Source organism: Globicephala melas, chromosome 3 (assembly GCF_963455315.2).
Source record: "Globicephala melas chromosome 3, mGloMel1.2, whole genome shotgun sequence".
Classification (NCBI taxonomy): Eukaryota; Metazoa; Chordata; class Mammalia; order Artiodactyla; family Delphinidae; genus Globicephala; species Globicephala melas.
The window spans coordinates 143721346-143747231 of record NC_083316.1 but is presented as its reverse complement, the minus strand read 5'-3'; the positions used below and the strand labels follow the sequence as shown (position 1 = coordinate 143747231).

General features: G+C 50.7%; 1 protein-coding gene across 1 annotated transcript in view; it reads left to right on the top strand.

Moving 5' to 3' along the window:
* The window catches only part of SLIT3 (slit guidance ligand 3), a 610776-nt gene that overhangs the window by 523179 nt on the left and 61711 nt on the right, over window positions 1–25886 (top strand). The window contains exons 17-23 of the mRNA XM_030829978.3: window positions 4443–4586; window positions 5350–5493; window positions 8173–8336; window positions 9419–9551; window positions 18271–18339; window positions 20634–20705; window positions 21314–21385. Coding sequence (XP_030685838.1) covers window positions 4443–4586; window positions 5350–5493; window positions 8173–8336; window positions 9419–9551; window positions 18271–18339; window positions 20634–20705; window positions 21314–21385 — 798 coding nt within the window. The remainder of the gene's footprint in view (window positions 1–4442; window positions 4587–5349; window positions 5494–8172; window positions 8337–9418; window positions 9552–18270; window positions 18340–20633; window positions 20706–21313; window positions 21386–25886) is intronic.

Sequence of the window (25886 nt, the reverse complement as noted above, 5' to 3'; positions counted from 1 at the left end):
GGTGCGGACTGTGGCAAAATGTAGGCCGAGTCCTCATGAAAAGGGGCAGATGTCACTAAGTTCCTCCCAGCATCTGCCATGGTGGAAGGAAGGTCAGAGCTGCCAAATATTCCCTTCACGGGAGCAGCTGGAAATCCAGGTATGGCGGAAGAACAGGCAGGCCGGCATTTGTTCTGAGTTCAGCTCTGCCCCACGCCAGCTGTGTGACCCTCGGAATGCCCTTAGCCTTTCTGGGCCTTTCATAATAGAAACAAGTCCACCTTCCTTGTAAGGTGTGATGAGGACCAGAAGTAAGTATAAGAGATAAGGGGAAAGACATGACCTCTGTCCATGGGACTGCAGTGAGAAGGTGCTGGAAGACAGAAAGAGGACATCTGGGTCAAGTGACCCAGAGCAGATGGCTAGACATTGAAAACAGGAGTTACAAACTCAAATGCCTTCAGGACCCACTGTGGAAAGGGAATGGGTGCAAGGCAGCGATAATAATAATGGCGACAAACAGTTACTAAACACTTTACTCTGTGCGCCAGACTCTGCTGATATTCAGGCAACTACCCCTCACCAAGAAAAACAAAACAGCTTTGAGATTGCTTCATCTTACAAATGAGGAAGCTGAAACACAGGAAGTAACCTGCGCAAGTTTAAAAGTCAAGCCAGGAGTGGTGACAGTGCAGAGTAGCTGGGGAGCGCACGCACCACCTGCAGGCAGTAAGCGCACGTGTGTGCACGTGTGTGTGCCTAAATCCAGGTACACATGGTGCCAGCCAACCAAGCACGTGTCCCAATAGGGCAGACTTTTTAAGTAAACAGTCCTTATTTGCCAGGACCCGTCACCACCCCTACACTCCCATGAGGTGATGGGTCAGCGGGAATTCTGCCCATCAGGGTGGTTAAGGCCAGCAGTGCCTGTGACCGAGGCTGCTCAGCTTCCTCAGGGACTGTGGAGCCAGGGCCCTAAGGTTACAGTCTGGACGGCAGCACCCCGACAGGGCACGGAGGCAGAGGGGAGTGGACACACGGCCAGGAGTTTGGACTCTGCGGTGCCTTTCCAGACTGTTCTGAACCTCTGTGCCCCTTCCTGTCATGTGGGAATAATGAGATTTCATAAGTATCACTAAGGGATGCAAAAAGAGGTGTGAGCTGTTCCCCACAAAGGTTATTAGGACTGTGGTAACTCAAGGTAGCTTTTCAAGTGACCTCCCACTCAGAGTGGGGTCACGGCCTCTCTCGGGCCAGCTTTCAGATCACTTCTTACACTGAAGGAGCATCTCAAGCAGAAGCTGAAACCTAGCACCCCTCTAGCCAAAATCAAATCCCAAGGGTGGGTTTGGTGGTTGTGGTTGTGTTTTTTTGCTTTTGTTTTTTACCATCTTTATTGGAGTATAATTGCTTTACAATGGTGTGTTAGTTTCTGCTGTGTAACAAAGTGAATCAGCTGTACCTATACATATATCCCATATCCCCTCCTTCTTGCATCTTCCTCCCACCCTCCCTATCCCACCCCTCTAGGTGGTCACAAAGCACCCAGCTGATCTCCCTGTGCTATGCGGCTGCTTCCCACTAGCTATCTGCTTTACATTTGGTAGTGTCTATAAGTCCATGCCACTCTCTCACTTCGTCCCAGCTTACCCTTCCCCCTGCCCGTGTCCTCAAGTCCAGCACAATGCCAGTGTGCTGCTCAATCATGACCCAGTATCCTCGGCTTCCAGAAAACTCCGCTTAGCTCTCTCCCAACTGTATTTCCATTGAGGACTGGACTTTTAAACAGGATTACAGATGCTTCTCTGTTGCCAGAGTTTATGTATGGGCTGTCCTACAAACCTGAAGAGACAGAGACCTAGAAGAAGTCCAGGCTCGCCTCTTCAGACCCAGGCTTTCCAGAGATGAATCCCCCAGCCTCCTGGGGCCTTGGTGTTTCTTGGGAACAATAAGAACAGTTTCTGAAAGATACACCCAGCAATTTGCCGAGGCGGCGTGGCCAAGCTCTGGGTTTGTCCTGCCGTGGACCACTCTGAGCCAGCCCTGGCCTAGGGTGGGCGTGTCTGAGGCTGGGTCCTTTCAGATGTGAGATTCCCATCCTCACTGGAATCAAAGCCGTGATGAAGCAGTAATCCTTCAGGTGGGTCTGCAGAGACAAAAATGGAGAGAGGCTCAGTGCCCTTAGTTTTGCGTTTGGAGGTTTCCTGGGATCTGGGGGCATCTGCAGGAAGATACTGCTCTGAGAATAAGACGGAGCTCTTACAAAACCCTGAGGCACTGGTTTTGTGTCTGGAGCGCTGGCCCCAAGCTGCTGTCTCTCTGTCCTCCGACCCAAGCTGCCTGCAGTTTTGTGTGGTGCTTTGATGGATGGAGAGAGATCAGCAGCCTGGTTTTCTGGAAAATTCTATCCCCTTTTTTCACTCTCCTTATGTTTTCCATTCTCCCAGCCCGAGGAAATCCAGTTCGCAAACCTTACAGTAATGTGATGTTAATTCTGCTCGTTTAAAGAAAAAGATGTCAGGAAATGGGAACCTCCCACTTCTTATAGCTGCTGTAACTCATCTTCATTGCCCACCCCATGTACTTCAGTTCCCCAAGAAGCCTAACTCTTTTGAGCTGGAGGAGAAGCTCCAGCATTTGGATGAGTTATAGCTGCTGGGAAAGTCTCTCTCCTCCCATGTCGAACTTGGGGGTAATTTGCAGTCTCCCCTGTGTATCGCCTTCATTTCCGAGTTATCGTGGACCAGGGCTACCAGGATTTATAAGATGACCGGCTGAGTTGCAAGAGAGTCAGGCAGGGAGCAGAAATCCAGTTTGAGAATCTCCCAGCTCTGTCAGATCTCAGGGGAGGGATTCTGAGGGGTATTTGCACCTGTTTTCTCAGCAGGATGGAGGAGGGAGGTGAGGAAGGCCATGACCAGGAGCACAGAGAGAGCAGACAATGCGAGGCTGGGAACTGTTTCCTCCACACCTGCCCACAGGTGTGGGCATTGCCACCCCCGCACACCCAGTCCCTATTTGGGAAGAGGGCAGGCAGGCAACCTGTATCGAGCCCTTGGGTGCCCAGTTGAACTTTACTTGCTCTGAACCATCCCTATAGGAGGCTTCACCCCCAGGGGAGCGTGAGTCAGGCCAGAGCTGCACAAGGAGGGCACTTGAGAGAAGCAGTAGTACCAGGGACTCGTGGAGCACTATGTCCCTTTCAGTGCTCTGTGACCAGGAGCAGTGGCCTCCCCTCCCTGGGCCTCAGTATGTCCAGCAGTACAATGGGCCAGCTGGTCCATCTCTCCTGAGCCCTCAGTTCTAACAAGCTCAGGGTGCTCAGCCAGTTAGCAGCTGTGTCTCCACCTACGGGTCTCCTGTTCACAGAACAAGGCCCCCCAGGATGTTTGCTGGGGAAGCTGCATTCTTCCCTCAGCTTCTGTAACTCCATCACTTTCTGCTCCAGCCAGCCAGCTGGGGCTACCTTTCAGGCCTGAACATCTGGGTGGTCTGTGGAGACCCCCGGCCGCTAGCAGCACCTACAGTTCTGCAGGACGTGCTTGCTGCTCAGTTATCCCATCCAGCCGGCCGCGTGGTGGCTGGGGGTCGGAGGGAAGAGCCCGCTCTCAGAGCTCGAGGGCAGTATTGGAAATGGCAGCACCGAGGCTTGAAAGGACCGAGCCCACTTAGGAAAACACCACGTTCCAAATCCTGAATTCTGCAGAGCAGTAATAGAAGGGATGGGCATCCACATCGTCAAAGGAACATTCACTTGGGAAAAGTGGTTCACTGGAGGCTTTTCTATGTGCCCAAAAGCATGGTCTCCAATCCCAGTGCTATCGGCTGTGTGACTGTGGGTAGGTTACTGAGTCTCTCTGAACCTCAGTCATCTCATCCGTAAAACAGGACAATGATAAAAATAATGCCCGTCTGATGGGCATTGTTTGGAGGATCTGATGTGATTCTGTTGGTCAAACCCCTCACGTGGTGCCTAGTACATAATAAGTGCACAAACTGTAGTAACTAGAAAGGGTCCATTTATATCAGGGATCTCAGATGGTGAAAGCGTCGAAGGTTCTACAAATGCCTCACCCCGTAGGGAGCAGGCATGTTTTGTATTTTCCTCCAGCTCTCCTCTTGAGAATCACTACTCAGTGAGGGTATCCGTGGAAGAGAGAAAATAAGTTTGAGAACCATTCGAAACCTGCCAGTCCCCGGGGCATTGAAAAGACAATTGTACTGAAAGACTTCAAATGCTACACAGTCTGTTTCACACAGGTAGTCCACCCATCCACACCCCGTGGGGGTGCTGGGCTCCCTGCTTCCTGAGGCACAGGTGCTGAAGACCAAACATCGGGAAGCCCAAGGTAGAGCCTCCACCAGCCAGTCCTCGGGCCAGGGGGCACTTTAGAGTCCCCAGCTGGCTGCAGGGCCCGCCACTCCCTCCCTGCGTCCTGACCTGTTCTGTCCCCTCCTTCCAGAAACTTGAGTAACAACAGGATCAAGGAGGTGAGAGAGGGTGCCTTCGACGGAGCGGCCAGCCTGCAGGAGCTGATGCTGACAGGGAACCAGCTGGAAACGGTGCATGGGCGCGTGTTCCGTGGCCTCAGCGGCCTCAAGACCTTGTGAGTTCCCAGGGCCTGGGCCAAGGCCAGAGGGGGGGGAGATGGGAGAGCAGGGGCATCAGAGGGGCTGTGAGGGCTGGCGGGCAGCGGACTAGGCTCGGGCGCTGTCCTGGCCTGCTGAATCCTGGAGCCGGAGAGACATTAGACATTTCCAAGCCCTGGATGGGAAAGAACGTAGCATGCTAAGCTCCCCCCAACACACACACACACACACACACACACACACACACACACAGACACTAAAAGACACTAGCCCTAGTGTATACACAGGTGTAGATTCATACCAGAAACAGGCACACACTCACACATGTACACAAACATAGGCATTACACGTGTCCATGAAAATGGCATATAGACACACATGGAACATGTGGATAGACACAAACAAGCATGTGCGTATAAGCACACACACACAAGCTGATGTCCACAGCCACATCTTGATTCTTCCCTCTCCTCCCCAAAATATACATACATACACTAACCACCATACGACATACATATGTACACGTACACACGCATGACACCTGCTTCTACTGCAAATACAGCGTCTGCAGCCCAGAATGTGCATACACGTTTACAGGTGGCCCCAGTGGGGACCCAGGCCCAGCCATCACAGGACAAACCTCAGCAGTGTGACTGGTCTGAGCTTGGATTAGGCAGAAGCATCCCACCGCACACACACACGCACACACACCAGTGTGGCACAGTCATAGGAGGGAAAGGATGACACCTGTGCTTGCTCACCCCACCCCTCTCCCTGCAGGATGCTGAGGAGTAACCTGATCAGCTGTGTGAGCAATGACACCTTTGCTGGCCTGAGTTCAGTGAGGCTGCTGTCCCTCTACGACAATCGGATCACCACCATCACCCCCGGAGCCTTCACCACGCTCGTCTCCCTGTCCACCATGTAAGTCCCCCTGGACCGCACTCATTCAGGGCTCCTCTCCTGCAGACCTCTCCTCTCACAACACCCTACTATATTTGGCCCAAGGTCATCTATCCATCTGTCAACTTAAACACTTGGCAGCCTCCCTCCATGTGCCAGGCACCATTTGCTACTGAGGAGTCACAGACGTGGACCCTCCTTCCTGGAGCTCACAGCATAGCGAGTTGCCACAGAAGGGAGGTCCACAGTGATGTGAGAGCCTAACATAGGCTTTGTCGAGGAACACTGGAGCTATGCTCTGGAAGGTGAGTGGGAGTTGGCTTGTTTGCGAAAGCAGGAAGTGTATTTCTTTCGGCGGGAAGAGCACGTGCAAAGGCCCCGTGCTAGGTTGAAGCAGAGCAGATATGCAGGACTGAGCAAAGTCCAATGTGGTCATAGTACAGAGTGGGCAAGGCTGGAGTGGAGACCAGGGCCAGGCTACAGTACTGCTGTGGGCCATTTTGGTCTTTATCCAAAACACATCAGGAAGCCACAGAAGGTTTTAAGCAGGCCAGTGACACAACGTGACGGGGGTTTTAAATTGATGTCACTGACTGCCTAAACGTGTATCGGAACCAGTTAGAATCTAGCTTTCTGGACGAATCTCTCTGCCCACAATATTCACTGTATTGGTAAGGGAGGCGGTTTAGAATAATGGTGAAAGCTTTGGGCTCTAGAGCGAGATTTTCTGGGTCCATATCCTGGCTTTACCTCCTGTTAGCTGTGTGCCTTGGAAGAGTTACTTCATCTCTCTGTGCTTTAATTGTCCCTTCTCATAATCCACCTCGTAGGATTGTCATGAGGACTGAATTTGTTAATATTGGTAAAATGCACAGCAGGGGCCTGAGATATAAAAAGTACTCGGCACATGTTAGCTTTTACGGTTTCTCACAGTATTTCTATGGGGCTCTGTTACCCTTAGTTGGTGGTTCATTTTTCCTTCCCTTCCCTTCTCCAAAGACCCTTGGGAAGACAGAAGAGAAAGGCCATTGCTGCATCTCCTGTTGCTGCCCGTGGTCATGCTCCCATACAGCCACCCCACTAGCGATAAAAGCCAAAGTTACAGAACGTCCTAAAGGCCCCACGTCTAGCCCCTCAGAACCTCCTTGCATTCCAGCCCCACTGACCTCACTGTTCTGCGCACGCCCCAGGCCCACTTCCACCTTAGAACTTTGCACTGGCTGTTCCCACTACCTGGAAAGCCCTCCCCCTGGCTCCCTCCCCTCCTATTATTTGCTCAAATGTCAGTTGCCTCAGCCCCATTCCACCCCTCTGCTATCACCCCCAGTTCTTCCAGCCTTGCTCTTCTAATTTTTTCCATAGCACTGACCATTTCCTAACATACTGTACTTTTTGTTGTTAATTACATATTGTCTGCCTCCCATCAGCTGGAGCATACGTTCCAGAAGGATGAAGTACGGGGATATATGACGGTTTTGTTCACACCTCTATCCTCAGTGCCTACACCTGAGCCTGGCACTAAGCCCGTTATATAATGGTTGAATAAGTGGATGAGTTGAATGAATGAGTGACATGAAGATAGAGGACAGTGGGTTAGAACTAGCATGGGTGGGTTGGTTGATCTCAGCCCACTTCTCACCCCTCCTGGATGCCTCTGCACTGGGAATCCAAAGACACGAACGATGCCAAGAGGGCTAGTGTCACAAAGCATGAAGGGAACCAGCTCCGAAAGGGGAAGGAACTTGCCCACCTTCTCACAGCTACTGAGTGTCAGAGCCAGAATCAACCCCAGGAAGGACTGACTCCCGAGACCTTAATTGCCATGTCAAACCGCAGCCCCCCAAGGGCTCTCCAGCCCTCTTCTGTAACCTCCCTACGTTTTAAATTCCTCATTTGTGAGATGAGAATACTGTCCCCTCCTTCCTAGGGTTGCTGTGACAAGTCTGAATGAGAAAATGGATTTATAAAGCGCTCAGCCTAGTTCCTGTCCTCTAGAAAACCCTCAGAAAGTGATAGCTGCCCTCATCCCTCCACCTGTCCCATCACTGCATCTGACAGATTCGTATAAAGTGCCTATGCCGATGTCCTGCTAGCTCCTGGAGACACAGAGCAGGACAGACAGACCTGGTCCCTCCCCTCCGGGAATTGAGAGTCCAAGGAGGGAGGGGTTCCCAGCTCGGATGGATACTGTGGAGGAAATGAAGGGGAATGACGGGGGAGAACGTGACAGGGCAGAACTTTTCATTTCCCTTGAGATGAGGGGCTTCTTTGAGGAGGGGTCATTTAAGCTGAGGGCTGAAGGAAGAGGAGGGGCCACCCAGGCACACCGTAGAGAAATTCATCCCCGGCGGGAGGAGCAGCACACGTGAAGGCTCTAAGTGTAAGAAAATCTCTGGGGAGGAATTGAGGCAGTTCACACAGCTGGAGCTCATCAAACAAAGGCGAGACGGCTGGCGACTGTATCCATCCGCGGAGGTCTGGAATGAGACCCTTGCAAAGACTGCCTCCGCGTTTTAGGAGAGAGTCTGCCTTCCTTTTCCCAGACCTTCTACCTCCTTCGTCCTTTCTCCTTCCCCTGAACCGGAAGCAGACCTGCCTGGAAAGCCAGGCCCTAGGCTTGCAGACCTGGATCCCAGGACCGGCTCCCACGGGACAAGGGTAGAGGCTAACCATTCAGAGAGGGCCCTTCTCTCCTCCCAGAAACCTCCTGTCCAACCCCTTCAACTGCAACTGCCACCTGGCCTGGCTCGGCAAGTGGTTGAGGAAGAGGCGAATCGTAAGTGGGAACCCCCGGTGCCAGAAGCCCTTCTTCCTCAAGGAGATTCCCATCCAGGACGTGGCCATCCAGGACTTCACCTGTGAAGGTAAGAAGGCTGGGGGCGGGGCAGGGGAGCAACACCTGGGAAGACAAGGACGCTACAAGAGAAAAGAGGTGCAGGCAGGCGGTAACTGCAGGTCAGGACCCCCCGAGATCTGATTCTCCTCTGCCCTCAGCATGCAGCCCGAGCTCTGGAGGGCTCTGCAGGCCTGCTTCTAGCCCACATGACTCTGTCGTGCAAATTAAGAACAGGTGCCTCTTTCTACAGACATTTGACCTCCATCAGTCAGAAATCTGTCGTAATATACTGCTTTTGTTAAAACGAGGTACTTTACAGCCATCTGTGAAGACACTGTTGTACCAAATATCTTAATCTGCCGTATCCACAGTGAGGTTGGCGCCCATTAGATGGTGGGGCACCCTTGTGCAGTACGCTACCTACACAACTGTACATGGGAGCCCTGGGCCGAAGTTTTCCTGCCTGCATCATCATGAGGCTGAGAGTATGTGCTCATGAGAAACAGACTTCAGGATGAGCTTCTGGGAAATTCCCGTCACTGGCTAGGCAGTACGAATACCTGAAGATTCAAGGCTTTGAGTGTCAGGATTCCAGAGGACATTATTTGTTTGCATAAATTCAAGCCAGCACAATTTTTACTTGGTCAACTTTAGGTTATCTAGAGACGGATGAACTGGTTTGTAGATTAACTGAGGTTAAGGTATAATGGGGGCTTGGGGACACATTGACCACGCCAGAGGGATTGTATAGTGGGAGGTGTGGAGAGAGGGAGGAGAAGGAGGGGAGTAGATAGGGCCCTGCCCCTACCCTGACCGCTCCTTCAGTCAATTTGGCTTATCCAGATCTGGTTAACAGTAACCTCTTCCATATCTAACACCTGGTTAATCAAGTTTTTAGCGTCTTTGTTTTATGTTAAATGTGGTAGAAGATGGGCAGCCCTATTCCCCAACCCAGGTGCATCTTCTTTCCCTTCCAACCACGGATAAGACCAGCAAGCTCCTCATTCCCACTTCTGGCTCGAAGCGGAGGGCTTCCCTTTCCTGCAGGCAGCTGGGTTGGGGAATGGGCCTCGCAGCCCTGCGCCATACTCACTCCCCGGCTCTCCACAGGCAACGATGAGAGCAGCTGTCAGCTGGGGCCGCGCTGCCCCGAGCAGTGCACCTGCATGGAGACGGTGGTGCGATGCAGCAACAAGGGGCTCCGCACCCTCCCCAAAGGCATCCCCAAGGACGTGACGGAGCTGTAAGTACCCCCCACCACCACCGACACCCCGTAATCCCGCCACTACGGGCATCCGTCACACTTCACCCCTGCAAGCAAGACAGCCTGGGGATGCCCTACCTGAATGGGTCCCAGCAAGGTGGTGTCAGAGCCTCAGCAGGGGGCAGGCAGCAGCTTGCACGGGGACAGGAAGCTCCCCTCCCCAAGCCTCTGCCTGGCAGGTGACGAGTATCTAGAGTACAAGTGGGAGGGCCGTTGTCTCGTTTTCTCTATCACCCCCAGTCCCCTGCTCTGCGCCGTGCCTTCTAGATTCCCACATAGTCCCTCAGTCTGACACCAGAAACAGCACAGGATAATCGTCAAAACATGGGCCCACAGGCACTATGGCTTAGCAAGCGCTTCTACAAATAGGATCCTGTTCTACCTTAAAAACACCCATTTTACAGATGAGACCTTAGTTCTGGGTTCTGCTCACTCTTCACCCAGGAGCCTTCTTACTCCATAGCCCAAGCTCCTGACACTAACTCCTCAGGGGTTCCTCCTGCCCCAGAAGCTCCCAGTTAAATGAAAGAGAGGCCCTTCTCTTCCTGAAGGGCTCTTACTCTTGTGGATAAAACGTTATTTCTGCCCCCGGGGAAGCTCAAAGAGTCCCACAGGCAGGGCGGCCTCTCAAGAACGTCCCAGGAGCTGCGCAGCTGCGGCCGGGTAAGCGCCACGCACTGGCACAGGCATGCGAGCCACGTCCAGTCTCCCGTTCATTCACTCAACACATATTTGTTGGGTGCCGCTTGCGTCAGGCACTCTGCTAACACTGGAGAGACAGCGGTACACAAAACAGGCATGACCCCTCCACGCGTGGGCTCACGGTTTCGTGGGGGAGGTTGACATTCACTCAGTCATCTCAGAGGCACATGTGACATGACAGCCGTGAAAAGCGCTACAAAGAAGAGGAATCAAGGTTGCTATGACATCCGAAAGTAGGGAGATTTGACTTCGATGTGAAGATTGGAGAAAGCTGCTCTGGGGAGGGTGGCGGGGGTGGAGCTGGAATCTAAAGGGCAAGGAGCGGATGATGGGAAGGGAGGGAGGCTGCCCGAGCTGAGGCCCTGTGCTGGGAGGGGGCAGAGCCAGGAGGGGGGCTGGCGGAAACCCAGAGGGCCCGGCCGGGGCACGCCACCGCCCACCTCTCACTCTGGCCCTCTCTGCCCGGACCCCAGGCACACCCCCTCCTCTGGGCCAGCTTAGCACACGCCCTCTGGCTCTGCCAGTGCTTCATGGGGTGGAAGCTGACCACACTCTGGTCTAGAATGGCTGAGAGGTTCCTGGGTATGTGTTACAGCTCCCGGCGTCTCCTGACACTCAGCGAGGCTGTAACAAGGGCTGCCAACCCAAGTGAAAGAAGGAAAAGTCGGGATAGTCACTAAAAAGTCTGTCAGCCCTGGGTTTGGGCTGGGGCCGTGCCCTCAGAGATGTGCACGAGCAGCAGTGTGATGAGGTCCACGCCCTTTCCCGGCTGGGCTGGGCTTGGGGTGGGGACTGCAGGAAATGACCCAGGTACATGCCTCCTTCCTGGGCTAATTGAGTGCCAAGTGTCACGTGTCAAAGAGAAGACAATGCCATGAAAACAGGCCCTCGGACGCTTTTCCCCAAAGCTCACGAAACACAGATTGAAATGACAAAGATAATTGGCCGTAATTATAAGGTAAACTTCAGGGCTTTGGGAGGAGACCTGATTTCCTGCTTTGGAAATGATGGTGCTTCCCTGTGCCAGACGTGGGTTCCAGAGCTCGCCAAAGAGGGCAGCCCTCACCCCTGTTCCCAAACCACCTCCTGGAGGGGAGAGGGAGTATCTGGGGAGGGCAGAGGGAGGCAAGAAAAGAGACGCCAGAGAAAGTGAAAGCTGGCAGGCCCAGAAAACTGGGGCTTGGAGGTCGTTTGTTCAGGGACACTGGCTGAGTCCAGATTCAGTGTTTCCAGCACTGGCTTTCCAGCTCCCTTGGCTTCATTAGTTATCTCGGGCAGAGCTGCCAACTTACAAAACAAAATTAAGTTTAATTCGCTGAGAAGGGGTGGGGAGATGTGTGTGTGCATGTGTGTGTATGTATGAGTGTATCTGTGCATGTAAACAGATGAAATGCAGGCTCAGAGAGGTTAAGTATATACATATGTATATATATATTCAAACTGTATTGAATAATTCAAAGGTATTAGAGCCAGGCACCACTCCAAGGCTTTCCACAGAAAGTCCCATCTAATCTTCATAATCACTTCAAGGTGGTGATTATTAGCAACCTCATTTTACAGATGAGGAAACAGAAGCTCAGAGAGGGTAATTAATTTGCCCAAGGTCACACAGCTATTAGCTAGTGGAACCTGAATATGAGGCTCAGCTGCCTGACTCCAGAGTTGCCCGTGCATCACCCCAGGCCCCCAGTCGGACTCCTGGCTTGGAGTTGGGGCTCCTGGAAGGTGGCTGCTCTCCGCCTCCTTCACCATTCAGTAGGTCGAAGAATTCTTTGTGCGGCCCTCGTCAGCACCACAAAGCTCGAAACAGAAATGGGGAACAATCCATTCAACGCTCCGTGTGGATTTGCACGTGAGGCAGCTGTGTCCTCGTGTGCTTGCGCTGGGGCTGAAACAGAGCATTTAAATGCAGATCAACACAAAGGTTGACCTGCTGGAAATGCTCTAGTAGTTCTAAGACTGGCAGGGCAAGAGTGCAGTCTTCTGAAAGGGTCCCTCCGGGGCCTGGGCTGCAGGCTAGAGGCAACGTTGGAGTTCAGAGTGTTCATGAAGGGCTTCCTACAAAGAGCGCTTTCTCACTCAGCCGCGTCTGCATTTCTGAAGTGAAACCTTTTGATCCCGCATCTTCTGAGCCTCGATGCCAGGTCGCCAGGGACATTCTGCACTTAAAACAGCTCCCTCGCAGCTCCCACTTGGCTCCGCAGTGCCAAATGCAACAGCATCTGGAGAGTTCTGGGGTCTTCATCACACAGACGATGTTTCTTGAGCATCTACTGTTGCCCGCTAGTGTACAAGGATGCTCTAGTGAGCAAAACAGACATGGTTCTGCCCCATCATCACAAATTCACATAAAGGATGTCCCCAGTGGGTGCGGGGGATGGTATCAGGGAAGCGATGCTCAAGCAGAGGCCTGAGCATCTATGTGAGGTAACTAGACAGGGAGGGAGAAGAGGAACCAGCGGGGGCAAAGACCTGCCCCCGTACCAAGCGGAACATGGGGCGTTCGAGGAGGGGTAAGGTCACTGGAGGTGGAACCAGAGGTCAAGGCAGAGTTTGCTGTAAGGTGAACCAGAGAGGCAGGCAGGGACTGCAAGGGTTAATTTCGTGTGTCAACTCCACCACGCTGTGGTGCCCAGTGGTTTGGGCAAACATGAGCTAGATGTTGCCGTGAAGTTACTTTGTAGATGCATCAACATCTACAGTCAGTTGGCTTTTGAAGGAAAGGAGATCGCCCTTTCTAATGTGGAGGTGGGCCTCATAAAATCCGTTGAAGACCTTAAGAACAAAAAGCTGAGGTTTCCTGGAAAAGAGGGAATTCTGCCTCCTGACTGTAACATAAAAGTCCTGCTTGAATTTCAAGTCTGCCTGCCTGACCTTCCTTAGAATAAATTCTCTCTCCCCCTCCCCCTCCCCTCCCCCTCCCCTCCCCTTCCCTTCCCCTCCTCTTCCCCTCCTCCTCCCCTCCCCCTCCCCCTGTGTATGTATTAATATATGTGTATATGTAATATATTCGTATTTCCCCTTGGTCTGTTTCTCTGGAGAATCCTGACTGGTACAGGATAGACCACAGAAGGCTTTGCAGGATTTGAGCATGAGTTGGGTAGCCCTTCTCCAACAAGCAGTGGAAGACAGGGAAGGATTTTAAGCAGGGAGAGAGGCCGATATAATCAGCATAGTCCTAACCAGAGCCAGGCTAGAGCCCAGGGCGCCTGGCATGGTAGGCTCCAGAATCATCTGTGTCATGTTGCCCATCCTCCAGGGTCCTGAACCTCCCTGTGTCAGATGAGGATGCTGTCAGCATCCCTGAATCCCAGTGGTCATTTGTGCATTTATTCAACTGTTTTGCAAGTGCATGCATTTGTGGAGCACGGCCTGCCCTGCAGATGGAGCTGGGCCAGGCCAAGGGCACTCCTTGACACCACTGCAGGTTTTTGTCTTTTTAATCCAAGGTCCTGTGAACAGCCTTTCACCACATTCATTCATTCATTCAACAAATATTTGAGGCCCTACCATGAGCTGAGCACACTGTGCTCCGGGATACAGCAGGAAACAAAACTGGCAAAACAGCCAGCTTCGTGCAGCTTACATTGTAGTGAGGGCTGACTTCTCGGGCTCTGGAGTCCAACAGATGTGCGTTTAGATCCCAGCTCCTGAGCTCCCTGTTTATACCTCTCTGCGCCTCAGTGTTCTTGCCAACAAAATGGACAAATATACCCAGCAAAATACACCCCCCAATGCCAGCGGATTAAAGGAGATAACAGACCAGAGTCTTTCTCTCAAAGCACTGGCATGTACACCTCAGCTAATGCCGGTGAATTTTGTCTTGGTTTTGTTATTGTCCTTGTCATTGTGCTGTCTGTGAGGTTGAGTAACATACCTCAAGCCACACAGCAAGCCCAAGCCATAGGCCCACCCTCCGATGTACTTGCCACAGGGTTTTCTAAAAAGACCCCAGCAAGGAGACTTGGGGTTTCGCTGTTTTGTTCTGGGTTTCAGCTTAGATGCCTCAAGTTTGCTAAGTAACTGTAGCAAACAAACGAGAGAGAGTCAGACAATGAGAAGCGGAAGAGGGTGAGAGAGCGCTGCCAGGCTGAGGCCAGACTCCTTCAGGCTGCTCCCTCCTCTGGGGTTAATTAGTCTCCCTCTAGCAGAGATGCTCTCTGGACCAGCGCCTCCCCAGCAGCCCTGCTCATTCATCCAGCTTCTGCCTCCCAGCTTCCCTCCATGCCACTCATCCACAAAGCACTTCCTGCAGGTGACCAGGTGGCGGCCCAGCACGGCTTGTCTCCCCTCCTTCAGCCTGCATAGACCTCGGAATCCCACCATGCCTGCAGCCTCCCTGCCCAGCGGAGAGAGCTGGAAGTCTCCCCTCAGATGCCTTCCCCTCCACCCGCCATCACCTGATGAGGGGCAGGGCCAGTGTCCACACAAAATGTAAATGTCCTGCAGGTGATGCTGGGCGAGAGGCGTTCAGGAAGCTCTCCACAACGCCGGCCCCTGCACCTGTCTGCAGTCATGGCCTCTCCTTGCACTTTGTTTTTTAGGGAGTCTGGGGGGGGGTTAAAATTGAGTTATAATTAACATATAATATTGTGTTTGTTTCAGGTACATAGCGATTGAATGTTTTTATACATTATGAAATCACCCCAATAAGACCAATTACCATCCATCATCATATACACCATATACATGATGTGACACATCATATATGATATGGTATGATATATGATATGTGTATACATCATATGCATCATATACATATAGTCAATAGACTGTATTCCTTATGCTGTACATCTCCTCCCCGTGACTTATTTATTTTATAGCTGGAAATGGGTATCTCCTAATCCCCTTCACCTATTTCATCCGTCCCCTGGCCCCCTCCTCTCTGGCAACCACCAGTTCTCTGTATCTGTGAGTCTGTTTCTGCTTTATTTTGGTTTTTAGATTCCACATTTAAGTGAAATCATACAGTATTTGGCTTTCTCTGTCTGACTTATTTTACTTACGTAATACCTTCTAGGTCCATCCATGTTGCTGCAAATGGCAGAATTTCATTCTTTTTGTGGTTGAGTTCCATTGTATATATACCACATCTTCCTTATCCATTCATCTACTGATGGACACTTAGGTTGCTTCTGTGGCTTGGCTGTTTTAAAGAAGACTTCTATGAACATTGGGGTACATGTATCTTTTTTTTATAAATTTATTTTATTTATTTTGGCCTGTGTTGGGTCTTCGTTGCTGTGCGCAGGCTTTCTCTAGTTGCGGCGAGCGGGGCTACTCTTCGTTGTGGTGCATGGGCTTCTCATTGCGGTGGCTCCTCTTGTTGCGGAGCACGGGCTCTAGGCGCATGGGCTTCAGTAGTTGTGGCATGTGGGCTCAGTAGCTGTGGCTCGCGGGCCCTAGAGCGCAGGCTCAGTAGTTGTGGCGCACGGGCTTAGTTGCTCCACGGCATGTGGGATCTTCCTGGACCAGGGCTCGAACCTGTGTCCCCTGCATTGGCAGGCAGATTCTTAACCACTGCGCTACCAGGGAAGCTGGGGGTGGACATGTATCTTTTCAAATTAGTGTGTTCGTTTTCTTTAGATAAATTCCCAGAAGTGGAATTACTGGATGTATGGTAGTTCAATTTTTCGTTTTTTGAGGAAACTTCATACTGTTTTCCATAGTGACTGCACCATTTTACATTGCAGCAGTGCACGAGGGCTACCTTTTCTCCACATCCTTGCAGACATTTGTTGTTTCTTGCCTTTCTGATAATAGCCATTCTGACAGGTGAATGAACTGACCACAGTGTGATCTGCCCCACCTCCCGCTGTCCTTTCTTCACCCACCAGACTTTGGCCTCCCCAGCCTTTCCTTCAAGTTCAGGGCCCTCCCCAGGCTGCAGTCTCCTATGCTGCATCTCCTCCTTGGCTGCATCTTTCTGCAGGAAGCTTTGGGCATTGTCTGTCACTACACCTTGTTCCTTTCCTTCAAAGCACACATTGCAATTTGTAAGTTATATTACTTTATGTGTGTGTCCCTTCTCTCTCCCTCCCTCTCTCTCTCTCTCCCTCTCCCTCTCTCTCTCTCTCTCCCTCCCTCTCTCTCTCTCCTTCCCTTCTCCCTCCTTCCTTCCCACACACACATTAGATTTTTAAATGCCAGAAAATAGGCACCACCCCTATCTTATTCACCAGTATATACGGTACCTGGCACATTGCAGTTGCCCAATAAATATTTCTGCCTGAATAAATGACTACATCAGTGAATAGATTTCTCTTAGCTCCTCTGCCTGAGGGCATAATCTAAACGCGTGTGCGCGGCTGAATTTTAAGTCAGGTGATCAAGCTCCCTGAAGGCAGAAATGGGGTCTGGTTCATCTTTGTATCTCCCCCAGCATCTAGCATAGTTCTTAGAGCAATACGTATACAACAAAGATTGAGGACCAAAGGGACATTAATCCAACATGCCACGGCAACCAGAGGCCGTGTGGGGTCCTGCCCAATGTTCTGTGCCACGAGGATCCCTCAGGGCCAGCCAAGGGAATAAAGTCACTTGGCCTTAATTTAAGGTAATGCCCAATGCCTTACCTTTAAGGTAAGGTAAGGACAAGTTGTGCCTAAAGCTAACCCTGGTTTGGTCGTTGTGACACACTTACCCATATCGTATTTTAACCCATTTCATCCCATTCAGTCATTTTGTGCTGGGTCTGCTGGATGCCAGGCAGTGTGCTAGCACCTCATTACTCAAAATGTGGCCTGTAGACCATGAATGAGCTCCACCATCTCCCAAGAGCCTATCAAGGATGCAGACTCTCCAGCCTGATGGCAGACCTACTGGATCACAATCTGCTTTTTAGCAAGATCCCAGGTGATTCATATGTACATTACAGTTTAAGAAGCCCTGAGCTAGAAAAAGGTAGACCTAGGGTCTGCCTTCGTGGAGGCTGAGGCAGGCACGGCACCAACGAACAGCAGTAGCTGGATGTTGACTGTTACGGGAGAGGAAGCTATGCGAGCTTTATATCAAGGGAGAGTCACCCAGGAGATGAGAGCAGACCTTATAAGCCATCTTAAAGATTTTGCTATTTTGTCCTGAGAGCAACAGGCAGCCTAGGGAAAGGGGTCTACAGCAAGGGTGGGAATAAATGAATCAGCCCGTGTCCCCTCTTTAGGGTAGTCATAACGTTTGTAATTCATCATCAAAACACGACTTCCTTCTCTATCTTCAACCACGCTCGGGTGTCTGATGAGCAGGTTGGCACAGAAGCCCGCAGTCCAGGCAGGTCTAGGTCAGCCTTTGCCCATTCAGGAGGGGTCTCCTTCTGCTGGTGCGGCCTCATTCTGAACCCCATCCCGTTCTGCATGTGGTCTTCCTGCTGGGGAATGTAGCACAGGGCTCCAGGAACATGCCCTGTCTCCTCAGTTTCCAGATGCATATCAGAGATACTCAACACGGAATGAGGGTTCTTAATGGCTCAGCTCTCCACACACCCCGGTAGCTAAACAGAGGCCATTTGGAACTGTGATAAAACTGCAGTCAGAGAGACCTGGGTTCAAGTCCTAACTGAACCACTCGCTGTGTGACCTTGGGCAAGCGTTTTAACATCTCTGAACTTCTGTTTTCTCAACTGTGAATCCCTGCCGTATAAGGGTATTGTGCAGGCCAGATATAAAGTGGGTGCTTTATTCAAGAAATAATTTATTGAACACCTACTGTGTGCCACTCTGTACACAGTCTTAGGGGGCTCCAACCCTGGGCAATTTTAGGCAAGAGCCCTGCCATCATGGAGCTTAGCAGCCCAGTGGGGAAAAGTGTCATTAATTGAACAATCACACAAATAAATATTAGATGACAAATGTAGTATATGCTTTGAAGTGGGGGAAAAAAGAGCCATGAGAGAGCAAAACAGGGACCCAGTCCAGCCTGGGAAGTCGGGAGATGCATCTTGAGGTAATGGCAGTGTGCGCATTGTCTCTTTGCCCGACGTGACTCTGCACCTCTCTTTCAGGTACCTGGAAGGAAACCACTTAACAGCCGTGCCCAAGGAGCTGCCCACCCTCCGCCACCTGACACTCATGTAAGGAGCCCAGCGTTGGTGGGATATTTCATTTTCTGTCGTTAGGGAGCGCAGGAAACTGATGCAGAGGGTGGGTAGGGCGGCGCTGCAGGCTTTGGGGCATTCCTGCACTTTTCCCCCTGGGTGGAGCGGCAAGAGGCAGCTGGGAAGGATGGGCTGGCTGGATGTGCCAGGTCTTACCCAGTGAGGACTTCATGCAGAAGTACCCACATCCTGGCCTCATTGGTCACCTGTGGCACCTTCCTCCTTGGCTTGGAGCCTCTGACCTTCTGGTCTCCAATTAAATTCCCGAGATCCCTCAGTTTCTTGCAAGCTGTGGCTGTACTTAGGTTTGCCAGAAGCATAAATTTGGCATTTCTTCTTCCTCCTCCTTTAGTTACTCAGAAAATGTTCTGAGCAGCTGGTTCCAAATGAGGTTCTTTCAGGTGGGAGCCGCTCCCGGCTCCAAGTCGGCCAAAACCCAGGAAAACCTCTGAACGAGGAGCAGGGCTGCTGGGCATGGGCGGGGCCCAGGAAGCTGGGGAGTCCTTGAGCTTTGTCCCTCACTGCCTTGCCAAGAGGGCACCCAGGATCCTTGGGCAAGTGCTGTTGAAAGGTGCCCCATCTGCGTAGGGGGCAGGGAGCCCCGGAGCAATGGCCCTCAGCCTCAGCTGATTATATATCACAGTAGTTTGGGGTTTCTTTTAAATGCTGATGCTCAAGCCTGCCTTACACCAATTAAATCGGAATATCTGGGCATGAAACCTAGGCCTCAGAGAACTAAAGCTCCCCAGATGATGCTAATGTACAGCTGATGCTGAAAACCACTGCCCTGGATATTTATCCTCGGGGAGAAGCTGGAGCTTGCAGTTGGCAAAGGACCACACTCCCACCAACCTCATTCCCCCAAGAGAGAATCTGATAAGATGGAATAAATGAATGCTGGAAGAGAGGGACGGTGGAGGGGCTATGAGGAGAAGAATTGATCAGGGGGGAAAAGCACTACAACAAGGAGAAATTGTTACCTTATGTGTTATGTTTTGCTGGTAGAATCAAATCGATGGATAGACACCACTGAATGTTTGAGTAGCTGAATAAATAGATGAATGAATGAACGACAGTTGGTGGAATGACTGATTGAATAAATCTTCAGTTAAAAAATGAACATTTGGGGCTTCCCTGGTGGCGCAGTGGTTGAGAATCTGCCTGCCAATGCAGGGGACACGGGTTCGAGCCCTGGTCTGGGAAGATCCCACATGCCACGGAGCAACTAGGCCCGTGAGCCACAACTACTGAGCCTGTGCGTCTGGAGCCTGTGCTCCGCAACAAGAGAAGCTGCGATAGTGAGAGGCCCACGCACCGCGATGAAGAGTGGCCCCCGCTTGCCACAACTAGAGAAAGTCCTCGCACAGAAACGAAGACCCAACACAGCCAAAAATAAAAATAAATTAAAAAAAAAAAATGAACATTTGGACTAATGGGTGGATAGGTGAATAGATGGATGGGTGGATAGATGGATGGATGGACAGCTGAGCCAACAGATGGACAGATGGGTGGCAGATGGACGGATGGATGGATGGATGATAGATGGGTGGATGGACAGATAGATGGATGGGCTGATGGACATATGGGGAGGATGAGTGGATGGGTGGATGGATGGGCAGATGGATGGGTGGACAGATGGATGTATATATAGATGAATGGGTAGATGGGTGAATAGACAGATGGGCGGATGGGTGGATGAATGGGCAGATGGATGGATGGGAAGGTGGGTGGAGGGGGTGGATGGATGGATGGATGGATGGGAAGGTGGGGGGGGTGGATGAATGGATGGATGGGCAGATAGGCAGATAGGTGTATGGACAGACAGACCAGTGGATGGATGGATGAGTGGGTAGGCAAATGAATGGGCAGATGGGTGGATGGACAGATGCATGGATGGACAGATGGACAGATGGGTGGATGGATAGATGGATGGATGGATGGATGGTTGGATGGATGGATGGATGGATGGATGGATGGGAAGATAAGTGGATGGACAAATGGATGGGTAGATGGACAGATGGGCAGATGGACAGATGGGCAGATGAATGGGCAGACGGACAGATGGATAGATGAACGGGCAGATGGGTGGACGGACATATGGACAGGTGGATGGATGGATGGATGAATGGATGCATGGATGGGTGGGCAGACGGGCAGACGGATGGGTGGATGGATGGATAGCAGGCATGCATGCATGTGTGAAAGTTGGGAATGACCCCCTCTGGATGCAACTAACAGTACAATGTGACCCTTCTGCTTACTTTTCCTAGTGACCTGAGCAACAACAGCATTGGCACGCTGACCAACTACACCTTCAGTAACATGTCTCACCTCTCCACCCTGTGAGTACAGTGAGCTGCTGGGATTAACATGGGCCTGATACTAAGGGCATCCTTCCTCTGGCCCCTCCGGCTTCCATGCTCCACTCTAGCGATCCTCAGGGCTGTGGCTGACCCAGCACAGGGCAGACCTTAATCATCAGAAGGAAAACAGTAGGTCAGAACTCCACTGTCTGGGCAGTTAGAGAGGACTTGGCACCTAATTACTTCTGAAAAAGTTCCTCTTTGGAATACCTTCTGTGATTTGTGAATTTTCTCTCCCAGTGAGGGTTTCCCTACACAATTATATTTTGCTCAGACCCCTTTATTTCCCATTAGCTCTGTATACTGTGGGCACTCACCATCTGACAATGGACGGAGGTGATGGCAAAGCTGGTTAGGGAGCCAGCCTGCTAAGGAACATATGAGGAAACTGGGAAATGAAGCCAGTGAGCTTCCTGGAGTGATGGGGAATGTTTCTCTTTCCCTTATCCCTAGGATGCTTTTTGTCAGTCTATTAAAATTGGGAGGGTAAAGAAACCGTTTGCTTTGACTGGTCCAGTGTAGACAATGCATGTATCAGCAGCTAAGAATAGGAAGAACCAACAGAGCCTGTGTGTCCTCTTCCACAGGATCCTGAGCTACAACCGGCTGCGATGCATCCCCATCCACTCCTTCAACGGGCTGCGGTCCCTCCGAGTGCTGTGAGTACCCCAGTGCGCTGATTTCTACTTATGCTTCGCTGGGTAACAGCAGGCAGGACTGAGCACTCCTGTTGCCTGCTCTTCCTTGCTCAAAGCCCATTCTACCCGCCATGCGTCCCTCCCCTAACCCAACACTCTTAACTTGCTCAATGGGGCGGAGAGAGCTCATACTTAAGAGTCAGTCACTCCCTGCTCTAGCTCACTTCCTCTGTGGAACCTGGCACACATCACTAACTCCTCTGAGTTCCCACTTCTTTATGTGCAAAATGGGACCCATAGCACATCCCTTGCAAGGATTAGGATCTGCAATTCTGTGCAATTCTATTCTGCACCCTAGCAGAGCACACCGTGCAGCACTTGGCCGCTCTTCTGATGATCATTACATCACAAGTGGTCCCTCTGGCTTCAGAAGGGCAATGTTAACACTGTGAACCTCTGCAAGGAAACCAGGCTCATGCGACGGAGAGCCCAAGCTGGAAGCCAGCGGCCAGGGCCAGGGCACACACATAACCATCCGTTCACAACCGAGTCGACTCATAAAACATCCTTAAAGTTTTAATAAGTTGCCAACATTTAAATATCAGGAGGTTTCTCATATAAATCCCGATTTCTACACTCTCTTGGAAAATGGAGAGACCTGGCCTCCCAGGGCTCCCCTCTGCCTTCCTGCAGGGCTGAGCTGTCCTGCCCCTTTGAACAGAGTTCTGCAGTCTGCAGCCTCCACGTCACCCACCCATCTCTTGTCACCTTATGATACCTGCCTGGCCCTGGCCTACACAAGGGGAGTGAACAGCCAACTGAGGCAGATGAGCTCTGAGCAAAGGCAAGATAGCCACGGAGTCCCCTGCTTTCCAGGCATGGCTCTGCCCCTCCCTAGCTGTGTGTCTTCTCATCATGAAATCAGATAACGATGGTAGTGGCCTCACAGGGTCTTATGAGGATTAAATGAGATACTGCACGTAAAGCACTTAGCACAGCTCTGGCCCATGGTAGACACTTTATATTCATTTGCTGTGACTGTTCTCACATGAGCACTTGCAAGAGCAGGAATGGTACCTCACTGCCACCCCAACCCTGGGCCCACTGTCACCTGATATTTCTGCCTGCCCATCTTGCACCTGTTTTGTTGGCAAGGGAGGATCCTTGGAATGATATTCCCATGAGAACAGAGATGCCAGACACTCTGCCCCCAAACCTATCAACTTCTTTCCCTTCTGGCCCATTATGACTATAATAGTGAAAACCATATTTTATGGGGCTTTTCACGGTCATTGCCTCATAATGCTGTGTGGTTGAGAGGGTTATGTCCATTTTAAAGATGGGAAAACTGAGACCCAGATTGGTGAAGTCGCTGGCCCAAGATTCAGCAGTCAGGAGCTCGCAGAATCCAGCCTCCTGACTCAGAGCCCCGGGATCCTTCCCAGGACCCAGTTACGGTCGGCAAACAGCACCCAATGAGCAGGTCCATTTCGGAGCCTCCAGGCTGATGTGATTTATTGAGGCCCACAAAACACCAGTGTCAGCGACAGCTCCCGCCACATGTCATCTGTGCTGTTATTAAAAATCAATTCTGTGGGGGGCAAAGAAGTACCCGTGCTGACAGTGTGCAATCTGTTACTGTCACTTATTTTATTATCTATCTTCTCTGGGGAGCTCGAGAATGGAAACATCAGCAGAACCCATTTCCCTGTTTCGAGTTGAACACCACGGGAGATGGGCTCATCTCATTGGCTGAGGCTGGATCTGCTGCCCCCCCCCACCATCCCCCCTCAATCCCAATCTATTGTCCCCCATCCCAGTCTTCCAGTTCTGGGCATAGCTTGGCTGCCAGGGGGTGTGACCTGCCATTTCAATGGGATCCGTGTGCCTATGTTCATAATTAGAGTAGTTCTGGTTGGGACAGCTCAACATGTGGAAGGGAGAAAGAGAACGTTTTCCTTTCCATCTGTCTGTCTACCAGGGTGGTGGGGTGCACATCACCCCCCTGTCCAGGATTTCCTCCTTCCTCAGCACCTCGTTGGTGTCACTCCAGAACCAGTGCTGTCATTAGTTCACCAGGAGTCCACATAAAACATCCAACACACCTGTGCTTGCTTCTTGAATTCAGAGTGAGTAGGCTTTTCGCACCATCATTTTAGAATCATGGGCTCTTGTAGATAAAAGAGGATCTTAGAGGCCCTCATTCCAACTATCTACCTCAGTGGGGAGCAACCATTTTCTGCATAAGGGCCAAGGCAGGAAAAATTAAAATGTTTATGGGCTGCGTTTCTTTTATGGTATTTGTATCCTTTCTCCCAGTAATTGCACATGTAGGAATTTTTACGAAAGGGTATCCAAAACGAGAGAAAGGTTCTCTGCATTAAGAGCTTGGTTGCGCTGTTATTTTTAACCTAAATTTTAAATACTACCCAGAAGGCCACAGTGGGGAAATATTTAAGTAAAGCGTGATGCAACCAGTCGATGAAGTGCAATTATTGAAAGAGGAAAACTAATAGCAGAGTGGGAACCTGTTTACCACATTGCATTATGTGGAAAAATAAACCTAATTTGTATATTGTTACAATTATAACTGTATATATGTACAATTGTAACATATATACAAATTAGGTTTATTTTTCCACATAACACTATGTGGTAAACAGGTTTCCACACTGCTATCTAGTAACTGTAACCATATCAATTATAACATTGATAACCATGAAGAAGGACTGTAAGGGAACATGGGCACATAAATGAAAAGAAACATTGGTAGCTAATGGCTAATATCAAATCATTTCTGTCATAAATGAAGACAGAGTCAAAGATGAATGAAGGCAGTAACATATTTATAATTTGGGCGGTTGGGAAGCAAAACAGGATTTTGGAAATCAGAAATGGCAGTACCTGTAACGGCATGTGGTCATTCGTATATTCTTTTCTCATTTCTAACGGGTTTCACTAATTTGATTAGAATTTCAGAAATAACCGGAGACCCAGGGATGCTGGCAGTTTGGGGTGAGGAAGGAGGATAAGAGCAAGGTTCAGCCACAGACGAAGGCCAAAAAGTGTTCTGGAAAGCAGCAAGAAAGACCTGACATTTAGGAAGGAGAGAGAGAAGGAGGGGGAGAGAGAGAGAGAGAGAGAAAGAGAGAGAGAGAGAGTGAGTGTGTGTGTGTGTGTGTGTGTGTGTGTGTGTGTGTGTGTGTGTGTGTGTTGGTGGATATGAATACATTTCAGAGACAGGATATTGGTCAAGGAGCTTCGAGAACAAAACTTTGTGTGAAAATGTGCTTCTCCTACCTCACTCCTAATCTAAAAATAGCCAGAAGAGAACATCCTCCTGGACGTTCTAGTCCTTTTTCGGAGATCTGTGTGTTCCCTGATCTTTGCCCCACGCCGAGCCACATGCCTGGTGTGCGTGTGGTCCCAACTGTCACCCCCCGGCCCCAGCTGCAGGAGGGCCACCTGGAATCAGTTAGCGCCAGGACTGTGTCAGTGTGTGCTTGTGAGGGAGCGAGCGGGATTATCATTCATCATCCGTATTTTTTTAGCTCCTGTTCCCTGAAATAAGACTGTGCTTGCTGTGTATGCACATGCGGCTATTCACCACTGCTCAGCAGGTTGCATGGACCCTCCCTACAGCATCTCTGCAAAGGGCTCCATTTGCCCTTTTGCTGGATTACCTTCAGAGACTAAGAGCTCGCTCGCTTCCCAGACAACCCCATTCCATTTTTGACCAGCTGTTGAACATCAGGCGACTCTGGTGAGCCAAAACGTGACTCCTTGTGGTCCCGGTTTGGCCCTTTTGTGCCACCAAAAAAAAAAAAAAAAAGTTTAATTATGAATTTTAGAAGTGGGGAGTGAGTCTCAGAAACCCTGTCCAAACCATTCATTTATAAGACAAGGAGGCAGATTCAGAAAGGTTTAATGACGTGCTCAACATCATTCACTTCTTCATCCTTTCCTGAATGCCCACCATGAGCTAAATGCTATGCTAAATACCGTGGCGGGTGGGGCACAAATAGTGAACGTAGCACAGTTCCCGCTTTCAGAGAGCACACGGTCTAGAACGAGAAATAGACAGACAACTACAGTACAGGGTGATGCCTGTGAAAGGGCCATAGGAATACGAGTGAGAGGCATGGAGGCCAGTACTGGCCATCAAAAAGACTTTGAGAGACAGTTATCACTGCTGACGTTTGTTAAACCTTGACTATGCACTGCACACTGGGCTAACTGCTTTAGTTACATTGTCATATTCACTCTTCCCATCAATTCTATGAAGACTATACCACCATTATCCCCATTTCCCAGATGAGGAAACAGAGGCTTGGCAAAATGGAGTAGCTTTCCCAAAGTGACACAACGAGGAGAGAGTGAAGTTGGGATTTGAACCCAAGACTGTTTCCTCTCAGAATCACTGCACTTAACTTCTGCTCCCAAGGCTGAGTCTGGGATGCCAGAGGGAGTTACCCAAATACGGGTGGGAGTGAAGAACATTCTAGGCAGGGAAAATATAAAT